At 41.0% G+C, this 12,288-nt stretch overlaps 1 protein-coding gene across 1 annotated transcript in view; it reads right to left on the bottom strand.

The window, feature by feature from the left end:
- The window catches only part of LOC124555205 (organic cation transporter protein-like), a 543,400-nt gene that overhangs the window by 48,683 nt on the left and 482,429 nt on the right, over nt 1–12,288 (bottom strand). The window contains exons 8-10 of the mRNA XM_047129052.1: nt 1,698–1,851; nt 1,244–1,404; nt 756–970 (exon numbers count right to left, since the gene is read on the bottom strand). Of these exons, the coding sequence (XP_046985008.1) occupies nt 756–970; nt 1,244–1,404; nt 1,698–1,851 (530 nt within the window). The remainder of the gene's footprint in view (nt 1–755; nt 971–1,243; nt 1,405–1,697; nt 1,852–12,288) is intronic.

Below are 12,288 nucleotides of genomic sequence, written 5' to 3'. Positions count from 1 at the left end.
AGGTTTCATTAAGAGTGTGTAATGAAAATGTCAGCATAATAATATGATATCCAGGTGAAAATGACAATTATAAATGGACACATGACCACTTCTGATAACTTTAACTCAAAGAAATACTTAATTGCACATAAATTCAACATGATAAACAAAATTGAGGATAGTGATATTTTGAGACAGAAAGATAAGCACTGCAATTGTAATGACAGTGACTGACACTCTCTCCAACTTCCTCTGTTTTATCTCCTCCCAATCTATGCCTACATGTCACAGTTCTTCTGCGCACAACTCCACTTGCTTGCAACTGGAATGAGGTCACATGTGCCACATTCATATCCAGTGCACATGATGCCTCTACCTCTCAGCCAGTAACTAACCTCCCACAACCTATCTACTTTCTCACCCACCCACCTATTTACCTGCAATGATCTATCAAGCTCTGGCTGACCTACATGCCCTTTGTCATCTAGACCTATCTCCTCATTTTTCGTCTTCACTAGTTACAGTAGAATGAGACTATGCTTTCAAAACAGTAAGATTCAGAGGTCTTTATCCTAGTGTGGTTTTTATCTATATTTTAACACTTCTGCCCAGTTAAAACTGATCATAAACATTCTGAGGATCTCATACTTCTTTTTACAAAAATATAAAAAGCCAGTTTTATGTTTTTATCTAGCATTATTTTTCATCTGTTAAATTGGCAAAGGTTAAAAAAGAGCTGTAAAATCTGTATGTATAAACTTATGTTCAGGACTCACCATTTGGCACTAACAAGCAAGCAAAACAAGCTGTTCCACTGAATACAAGAGTACTGCAGAGTGTTGCTTTACGGCCTATACTATCCATCATAAAGTATGTCAGGATGCAAGCAGGCTGCTCCACAAGGCTTGACAGCACAAAATTCTCATATTTATTTCCAGCCAATGACACCGAGTTCAAAGACAGACCAGTATAGACAAAAGTATTTGTAATCCTGAAAAATTAATAGACAAGGGAAATTAAATGCATTAATCACTCTTTTAGTCTCAAGAATATTAACATAGTAGAAATAGTCAACATTAAATTTCATTGTCTGTATGATGTTGCTGACAGTGAGGTGCAAAAATATACAACATGAAATGAATGAAGCGAGGAAATCAAGTGAAGTAATGGTTGTTATTCACTTTAATTAAGAGATTGACTAAATTAAGAAACATTCAAATTATAAAAGGACACGAATATTTACAGCTGGGTTAGGAAAACAAACCAGCAGTAACAGCAGTTGAGAAGCCTGGGGAGAAGTACATGTGATCGGAAGACCTGTAACACAGCTGTCTGTAGGGAAGGTGTCGACGGAAGTTCTCTCTCTTCACAGCAAACATGTATTTGTCCATCACCTTCACCTTCTGCAACAAGCATATGTGAACACTTTTAACCAGACAATATAGCAAATGTTTGCATTAACATGGATACGAGTGCATGTGGTTTCCCTGATCACACCAGCTTCGAAGTATTTACTTCTATCTGCGATACCATACCTCGAAAAATTGTTATCAGATTACAGTCATTCAGTAACACACATTAATTTGCCATCATGATAGAAGTAATTACTGTTTATATTCCACAACATTCTTGAGTGAAGCAGCAAAGATATTCAGCAAAATTTCAACTCTTGCAGTCAGAGAACCACATGCACATAATGAGAATGATGAGAAAATCACCTCTTTACGCTGTGGCTTTTGAGCAACATCAAATTTCTTGAGTGCACCTTCAGATAAAATAACACCATTAGTTTTTGCTGCAGCCTTCACAATGTCTCCAGCTTCCTTCATTCTTCCTTGTGCCATCAGCCAGCGGACAGATTCCTGCAACAACCTTTTCAAATGATGAATGGTGAGAGTTGTCAACCTAGTCTTTGTCAATGAGCTGAAAGACTGTATCATTAATTATAAACAACATCTGAAAGACACAGAAAGTGGAGAATATATCACAATTTGAGTATGGTGTGGTGTGTTGTAGAATGAAGTTGCTCAGTGTATAAAGTGTTGGTCTCATATTTAGGAGGAACAGGGTTAAAATCCTCATTTGGCTGTCCTACTTTAGCTTTATCATTGTTTCCCCAAATCAGTTCAAATGACAGCCATGACAGCTCCTTCAACAGAATTATTAATATAATGGTGAGACTACCCAGATGAATGAAAGAGGGGGCCACCTAATAAAATTTTGCACAGAGCACAGTTTAATCACTGTTGACATTTGCTTTAAGAATCACGAAAGAAGATAATGTATATTGTAGACACCTGGAAACACTGGAAGGTTTCAGACTGATTATATACTGGTAAGACAGAGACTTTGGAACCAGATTTTAAACTGTAAGACATCCCCAGGGGATGATGTGGACTCTGGTCATAATTTATTGGTTGTGAAGTGCAAATCAAAACTGAAGAAATTGTTAAATGGAATTAAATTAAGGAGATGGGACCCCAATAAGAAGAAAGAACTAGAGTTTGTTGAGAGCTTCAAAGGGAGAATTGCATTGAGGTGAAAAAGTCTTGGGACAGCAATATGCACATACACACAATGGCTGTGGTATCAGGTACACAAGATATGAAATGGCAGTGCATTGGTGGAGCTGTCATTTGTACTCAGATGATTCATGTGAAAATGTTTCTGATGTAATTATGGCCTCATGAAGGAAATTAACATACTTTGAATGTGGAATGATAGTTGGAGCTAGACACATGGGATATCTCATTTTGGAAATCGTTATGGAATTCAATATTCTGAAATCCACAGTGTCTAGAGTGTGTTGAGAATACCAAATATCCAGCATTACCTCTCACCATGGACAATGCAATGGCTGACGGCCTTCACTTAATGACAGAGCAGTGGTGTTTGCATGGAGCTGCCAGTGCTAACAGAGAAGCAACACTGTATGAAATAACCACAGCAATCAAAGTGAGATGTACGACAAATGCATCCATTAGGAAAGTGCAGTGAAATTTGGTATTAATGAGCTATGGCAGCAGATGATTGACATTAGTGCCTTTGTTAACCAGCCTCTCCTGAGCTTGTGACCTTATTGGTTGGACTACATCTACATCTACATTTATACTCCGCAAGCCACCCAACGGTGTGTGGCGGAGGGCACTTTACGTGCCACTGTCATTACCTCCCTTTCCTGTTCCAGTCGCGTATGGTTCGCAGGAAGAACGACTGTCTGAAAGCCTCCGTACACGCTCGAATCTCTCTAATTTTACATTTGTGATCTCCTCGGGAGGTATAAGTAGGGGGAAGCAATATATTCGATACCTCATCCAGAAACGCACCCTCTCGAAACCTGGCGAGCAAGCTACACCGCGATGCAGAGCGCCTCTCTTGCAGAGTCTGCCACTTGAGTTTGTGAAACATCTCCGTAACGCTATCATGGTTACCAAATAACCCTGTGACGAAACACGCCGCTCTTCTTTGGATCTTCTCTATCTCCTCCGTCAACCCGATCTGGTACGGATCCCACACTGACGAGCAATACTCAAGTATAAGTCGAACGAGTGTTTTGTAAGCCACCTCCTTTGTTGATGGACTACATTTTCTAAGGACTCTCCCAATGAATCTCGACCTGGTACCCGCCTTACCAACAATTAATTTTATATGATCATTCCACTTCAAATCGTTCCGCACGCATACTCCCAGATATTTTACAGAAGTAACTGCTATCAGTGTTTGTTCCGCTGACATATAATCATACAATAAAGGATCCTTCTTTCTATGTATGTATGTATGTATGTATGTAGATGACAGGAAAACTGGATCCTGGTCAGATGAATCTTGATTTCAGTCGGTAAGAGCTGATGGTAGGGTACGAGTGTGGCACAAAAACTCAGGCTGACAACAAGGCACTGTGCAGCTGGTGGTAGCTCTATAATGGTGTGGGCTGTGTTTACATGGAATTGACTGACTCCTCTGGTCCAGATAAGCTGATCATTGTCTGGAAATGGTTATGTTTGGCTACTTGGAGAGCATTTGCAGCTATTTAGGGACTTCATGTTCCCAAACAATGATGTCATGTCACCAACACACAATTGTTCACAATTAGTTTGAACAACATTCTGGACAATTCGAGTGAATGGTTTGGTCACCAAGGCCATCCAACATGAATCCCATTGAACATTTATGGGTTATAATCGAGAGGTCAGTTCGTGCACAAAATCCTGCATCAGCAACACTTTCACAGTTATGGATGGCAACAAAAACAACATGGCTCAATATTTCTGCAGGGGATGTCCAATGACTTGAGTCCATGCCACTTAAAATTGCTGCACTACACTGGGAAAAAGGTGGTCTGACATGATATTATTAGATATCTCATGAGTTTTGTCACCTCAGTGTAGGTAGCAGTTAATTGAAACAGGGGGAAGGAATACGGCAGAAGACAAATGGGTAGCTTTGAGAGATGAAATAGTGAAGGTAGCAGAGGATCAAATAGGTAAAAAGACAAGGCCTAGTAGGTACCCTTGAATATCACAGGAGATATTGAATTTAATTGATGAAAGGAGAAAAATGTGAAAATGCAGCAAATAAAGCAGGTGAAAGGGAATACATAGATCTAAAAAATTGACACTGACAGAAAACACAAAATGGTTAAGCAGGAATGGCTAGAGGAAGATGCAAATCTATAGGAGCATGTGCAACTAGAGGAAAAAATCGATACTGCCTATAAGAAAATTTATGAGACCCTTGGAGAAAAGAAAAGTATCTGTATGAACACCAAGAGTTGAAATGAAAAACCAATGCTAAGTGAGGAAGGAGAAGCTGAAAGGTGGAAGGAATATGTAGAGGGCCTGTACAAGGGAAATGAAAATGAAGCCAATATTGTAGAAAGGGAAGAAGCAGTATATGAGAGGGGAGATATTTGACAGAGCACTTAAAGACCCAAGTTGCCACGAGATCCAGCAAGTAAAAGACATTCCGTCAGAACTACTTATACCTTTGGGAGTCAGCCATGAGAAGACTCTTCAACCCAATGTGCAAGATGTATGAGACAGTAAAATACCTACAGATTTAAAAAAAGAATGAAATAATTCCAATACCAAAGACAGTAGGTGCTGACAGATGTGAATATTACCAAACTATCAGTTTGATAAGTTATGTTTGCAAAACACTAACACAAATTATTAACAAAAGAATGGAAAAACTGGTGGAAGCTGACCTTGGGGAACATGAGTTTGGTTTCTGGAGAAATGGTGAAACATGTGAGGAATTCTGACCCTACGTCTTGTCTTAGAAGATATGTTAAAGAAAGGCAAACCTAAATTTACAGTATGGGTAGATTTAGATAAAGATTTTGACTTTGTTGACTGAAACACACTCTTTGAAATTCTAAAACCAGCAAGGTTAAAATACATGGAGCAAAAAGTTATATACAACTTGTAAGGAAACCAGATGGGAGTTATGAGAGGTAAAGGGCATGAAAGGGACACAGTGGTTGAGAAGGGAGTGAGCCAGGGTTGTAGCCTGTGTCCAGTGTTATTCAATCTCTACAGTGAGCAAACAATATCAGAAACCAAGGAGAAACTTGGAACAGTAATTTAAGTTCACAGAGAAGAAATAAAATCTTCAAGATTTGCTGATGACATCATAATTCTTTCAGAGACAGTAAAAAATTTGAAAGAGCATTTGAACGGAATGGAATGGATAGTGTAGTGATAAGATGAACATTAACAGAAGCAGCTCAAGGGTGATGACGTGTAATCATATTAAATCTGTTTATTCTGAGAGTATTGTGTTAGGAAATGAGGCACTGAAAGTAGTAGAAGGGTTTTGCTGTTTAGGCAGTAAAATAATCAGTGATGGACAAAGTTGAGAGGATATAAAACACAGACTAACTATAGCATGGAAAGAATTTCTGGAGAGGAGGGCTTTGTTAACACTCAATGCAGATTTGTGTGTTTAGAAGTCTTCTGAAGGTATGAGGGTCATTCAATAAGTAATGCCCCACAGTTGTTTTTTTTTTTCTCAGAACATATTTATTGTTAAGAGACTGCCTACATTACACTTGTCCATCCTCTGTTGGAATATTGCTGCACAGTGTGGGATCCTTACCAGATGGGATTGACAGAGGACATCAAAAAAGTGCAAAGAAGGGCAGCTCATTTCGTGTTATGGTGCAATAGGGGTGAGAGTGTCACTGCTATGATACGCGAGTTGGAATGTCAGTCACTGAAACAAAGGTGCTTTTCTTTACGGCGAGATCTATTTACGAAATTTCAATCACCAACTTTCTCTTCCGAATGTGAAAATATTTTGTTGACACCCACTTACATAGGAAGAAATGATCATCATAATAAAATAAAAGAAATCAGAGCTCAAACAGAAAGATTTAGGTGTTCCTTTTTCCCACCCACCATTCAAGAGTGGAATGGTGGAGAAGTAGTATAAAAATGGTTTGATGAACCCTCTGCCAGGCACTTAAGAGTGAACTGCAGAGTAACCATGTAGATGTACATGTAGAAGAGTGAGAATTTGGTGATGACATACATCAACATGTCTTGTCCTGTTTTCCTACATAGTCTCCATCACGTTCTATGGTCATACATCAACATAGAGGAAGAGAATGTATTCCCTGCAAGTAAAAGCTCTTGTCCTGTAGGTGTATCCATGTTTTCACTGTGTGACTGACACTCTCATCATCTTCAAAGAGTTTTCCCCATGTTGTCAAAATGCTCCAATGTTTTAGATGAAATGGCCTTTCTTTGAATCTTGGGGCCCACTGTGAGCAGTCGTAGAACTTATCGTGAGCACCTCTTTGAATATCTGAGAGTCTCGATTATTGCAGATGCACTTCCAATGCTGACCAACAACTGTAGAGCCAATTGTCGATTTGTGATGCACCAGTCGGCATGAGTAATGGCATCCACACAATTAGCATGTATGGAGCAGTGGCTGTGACAGGATGTCTGGAGCATGGCTGATCATGGAGCTCTGTTTCTGCATTTTCTGAAGCTGTAACTTTCTTTGCCCATCAAACAACTGTAATCCTATCAACTGCAGAATCACCATACTCCACACACAAATGTTTATAGAGGTTCACCACAGTTTCTTTTTCTGCACACAAGAATTCAATAATAGCATGCTGCTTGTAATGTGAGTTGTATGCAGACACCATTATGATGCTGCACTATGGCTCTGCAAGAACAGTTTGAAACTTCACCTGCACACAGAACAAACATCAAATGTGAAGCACCAACAAGGACATTAGTTTATGTATATTGATGGCTTTTTAAAGAAAATGTGGGGCATTATTTAGTGAACGACCCCCATAGGCTGGAGTGTAGCCTTGCAGGGAAGTGAAACATGGGCAATAAGCAGCATAAAGAAGAGAATAGAAGGTTTTGAAATGTGGTGTTAAAGAAGAATGCTGAAGAATAGATGGGTAGATTGTGTAACTAATGAAGAAGTACTGAATGTAATTGTGGCGAAAAGAAATTTGTGGCATAACGACTAAAAGATGGGATCGGCCAACAGGACACATTCTGAGATATCAAGAATTCATCAGTTAATTATTGGAGGGAAATGTGGGTAGTAAAAATTGTACAGGGAGGTCAAGGATGATGCAGTCAGCAGGTTTAAGTGCATGGAGGTTGCAGTAGTTTTTTGGAGATGAGGAGGCTTGTGCAGGATAGAATACAGTGGAGAGCTGCATCAGATCAGTCTTTGGACTAAAGACAACAACAACAGCCAGTCAAGAGCCACCCTTTGTTACAATAGTAATTCTGACAATGTACTAAAAACAAATCCATAACCATAGTCAAAAGATTTTCCATTGTGTGTGGACACATGAAAGCATTACCTTGTATCACAGAACTACAGTTTATATTTACAAAATGATGAATTTCAATTTTTCATTTTGACAGTATGTCCTCATGGAATTTGTTATAAAGGAAAAATGTGCTGCTGAAATTCATCCCAGAGTTCAATTTCAATATTGGAGATGTGTGTATGGGCTCCAGCAATGGTAGAAGGTTGATGAGACACTTCAAAGACGAGTCTGGTCCACAAGAAGGAAAGCTTGGGTTATCGAAAAGATTGTACCCACTGGGTCCAGTGCTTATTGACTGAAGACCACAAAGTTGAGAGAAGAACCTTCAACCAAAGTCTTTTCCACAGATTTCAAAATGGAGGTGACAGTGTTTAGATGAGTGATGTGACAGGGAATGAAAGCTGGTTCCCTCATTAAGGAACTGAAACACACACAGGGATTCAACTGAATCAAAATAAAGTAAAATAAGTGAAATAAGAAGAACTGCTGTTGCTAGTGAAATTCGGAGATTATCTGACCAGCATAGCATAGATCTTCAGCAATTACAATTACTTAGTCAAAATACTAGTTCTGCTTTACTGTATTAACCGGTCAGTGAGTTATGTCTCTTTTGTTGAAGCAGTTTAGATGGTATCTAAGAACTGAGGTCCTGTAATGAAAGGACCTGTTTGCATACACTTGTTTGACAAACCTGAGAAGTTTATTGCAATTCATCGAAACACTTTAAAATAATATCAGAGTGGTTTCTACAACAAAGTCACTGTTAGTTCCTTTCCATTTTCTTGTCAAAAATGAGCTGGTGCTCTGTGTCTAAGTTCATTAAGAAAAGGGGCAGTTATTGATAATTTATAAGTGAATACTGTTCCTATGTTTTCTATCACAAATTAAATATTTTTGTCATTGATAGATAACCCTTAGCACCAAGTTATTGTGGTGATCAGGAAAATTCATTTTTCAGAGTAAAATATGACTCTAAAACTATTGCGTTTGGTGATATATCTCATCACTATTGGCACTGTATGTAAGACACCTTTGAATTATTTAGAAGGAAAGAAACATGTGAGCAATTTGGCATGAACTTCATATAAAGGAGGATACTGATGCAGACATTTTCCTTGCATAATTGCATATTGACAGACTGACTAGGAAGACATGCTGGATCAAAACACACTACTCTTTTTCCTTGGGGTAAATATCTTTTTCTGTGTCTATATTTATATTTCTTGTGCATTAAACTCCCACATAAATACTGTATTAAAACCTTAATATTGTCCCTTGAAGGTTTCCTGCTGAACTTGGGGGGGGGAAGGGTGGGGAGCACATAGATGTATTACGCAAAAAGATGCAGATTTTCCTCAGGCACAGAACTGCAGAAGTTGGGTATGATAAATTTCTCAGGACAATGCACTATGGAGTTATGTTCCCACATCTATCCTTCTCAATTCACACATGGGCAAGTGCCCAAGTTAGCTACTTAAAAGAATATTCAAAATTCAGAAAAGAGCAGCAAGATGTATAGCAAGAATACCACCTACGCAAACTTGTAGAAAAACTTTTGTACTCCATAATATTATGATAGTGCAGTCACTGTGTATATGTCAAAATATTAAAGAAATGCATGACCACGCAACTAGAGGAATGGAAAAGTATTACACAAGACAGATAAATCTCAAGCTGGCAAAGAGTGCTCCCAATGAAGCAAGCAAAAGGTTTTTTTCAACAAACAATCAAAGTCAGTTAAGGAAGTAAAGCAAATATGTTTATTTAAAAAATGTTTAAAAGTATGTCATACAGAGAAATGTATGTACTAAAAGAGTGAGTATTAAATATGAAATTAAACACTAGCTGTTAAATTGTAATAGAAAATATGTAATAGCTTGCATGTACCTGCAAAATGTAACCCTGTTTCCTTTTCTGAACATTTATTTTAAAATAATGCACCCTATGCTCTCAGCTGAAAATTATCAGCTAGAGTACATGGACAGAGAATAAATAAATAAATGAAGTGATCAGTTGATGATTGGTAATAGGTACTGACTTGCTCCACTGATATTTCAGAAAGTAACTTTAAAGCAGTCTTTCATGTGAGGCAAAGACCTGTCAAAATGCTCTAGCCATCCTGCTTTGCTACAAGTCTACTTATCTTGGGTTGGCACTCAATGTGCTTACAGATACTGCACTGTTGATTGTTGAATATGGTACCTTCTATTTGAGTGACTTTTTATTTTTTTTATTTTTGGTGGGGTTTAAGGGCGCTCAACTACTGAGGTCATTAGCGCCCAGTCACTGTTGTTAGAGCACATGGAATCTAGTAAAACTCAAGGGGATGGGGGGGACACCAGAAGGACCTGACAAAGATGCAGATAAAATAAGTAAAAAGGTTAGATGTCTTTGGACAAGCCAGTCAAAGTTATAAAACGCAGAATACGAGCAGCTGCTCGAGCGTCATCAGCTAAAACATCTGGTAAAGCAGATGGCAGGGACAGGACAACACGAAATTGACCAAAACGGGGACACGACAATAAAACATGGCGCACTGTTAATGCCTGACCACAAGGGCACTGCGGGGCTGGGTCACCAGAGAGCAGGTAGCGGTGGCTAAACCGGCAATGCCCAATCCGCAACCTGGTCAGAAGGACCTCCTCTCGCCGAGATGGTCGGGAGGAGGTTGTCCAAGCAGTTGGGAGCGGTTTTACTGCCCGGAGCTTGTTTCCTTGGAGGGATGACCAAGCATCCCACCACAACGACACAAGCCTCTTAAATACATCCCCACGAACGTCAGATGACGGGACACAATGGGAGGCTGGCCGAGGCAGGAGACTGCAGCCTTGGCTGCAGCATCCGCAGCCTCATTCCCAGGCACTCCTACATGTCCGGGAACCCACAGAAAGCTGACAGGAGAACCATTATCAGCGAAAGAATGGAGGGACTGCTGTATCTGTTGAATCAAGGGATGGACCAGATAGGGAGCTCCAAGGCTCTGAAGAGCACTGAGTGAGTCAGAGCAGAGTACGTACGATGAATGGCGGTGGCGGCGGGCATACTGAGCGGCCTGATGGAGAGCAAAAAGCTCGGCCGTAAAGCTCGAACATTGGTCGAGGAGCCAGTATTTAAAGGTGGCGGCCCCGACGACAAAGGCACAGCCGACACCATCGTCAGTTTTGGACCCATCGGTGTAAATAAAGGTGTGACCGGCAAGTCGAGCACGAAGTTCGACAAACCGTGAGCAATACACTGCAGCCGGAGTACCCTCCTTCGGGAGTGAGCTGAGGTCGAGATAAATATGAACCGGAGCCTGGAGCCAAGGTGGTGACGGGCTCTCACCCTCTCTGAAGGTGGTAGGGAGGGCAAAATCCAATTGTCGAAGCAGGCGACGGAAGCGGACTCCGGGAGAAGGCAGGACAGACACATACAACCCGTACTGACGGTCGAGAGAATCGGCGAAGAAGGTCTGGTAAGAGGGGTGGTCGGGCATAGACAACAGCTGGCAGGCATACCGACACAGCAGTACGTCGCGCTGGTAGGTCAATGGTAATTCGGTAGCTTCAGCATAAAGACTCTCGACAGGACTAGTGTAGAAGGCTCCGGTCGCAAGACGTATCGCCCGATGGTGGACGGAGTTGAGCCGGCATAAGAGGGATGGCCGAACGGACGAGTAGACAAAGCTCCCATAATCCAGCTTCGATCGGACTATGGACCGATACAAGCGAAGCAGGACAGTGCGATCCGCTCCTCAAGATGAACCGTTAAGAACTCTGAGGACATTAAGGGAACGTGTACAACGGGCCGCCAAATAAGAGACATGTGGAGACCAACACAGTTTCCTGTCCAACGTGAGCCCTAGAAACTTAGTTGTTTCCACGAATGGGAGAACAATGGGACCGAGATGTAAGGATGGCGGAAGGAACGCTTTATATCGCCAAAAGTTGATACAAACCGTCTTCTCTTCAGAGAACCGGAAGCCATTTGCCACGCTCCATGAGTAGAGGCTGTCTAGACAACGCTGAATGCAGCGCTCCAGGAGGCATGTTCTCTGGGCACTGCAGTAGATCGCGAAGTCATCGACAAAGAGAGAGCCTGAGACATTAGGTGGAATGCAATCCATAATTGGATTGATCGCGATGGCAAAAAGGGCTACGTTCAAGACGGAGCCCTGAGGCACTCCGTTCTCCTGGAGGAAGACGTCGGACAATACAGAACCCACACGTACCCTAAACTTTCGATCCGTTAAAAAGGAATCAATAAAAAGGGGCAGGCGACTGCGTAGGCCCCACCTGTGCATAGTGCGGAGGATACCTCCTCTCCAACAGGTATCATAAGCCTTCTCCAAGTCGAAGAACATGGCTACCGTTTGGCGCCTTTGCAAAAAGTTGTTCATGATGAATGTCGACAAGGTCACAAGGTGGTCAACAGCGGAGCGGCGGCGACGAAAGCCGCATTGGACATTAGTAAGTAGCCGTCGAGATTCAAGAATCCAGACTAACCGAGCGTTA

This window comes from Schistocerca americana, chromosome X, assembly GCF_021461395.2.
Source record: "Schistocerca americana isolate TAMUIC-IGC-003095 chromosome X, iqSchAmer2.1, whole genome shotgun sequence".
In the NCBI taxonomy this organism is placed as follows: domain Eukaryota; kingdom Metazoa; phylum Arthropoda; class Insecta; order Orthoptera; family Acrididae; genus Schistocerca; species Schistocerca americana.
This window is presented reverse-complemented; position numbering and strand designations above follow the sequence as displayed.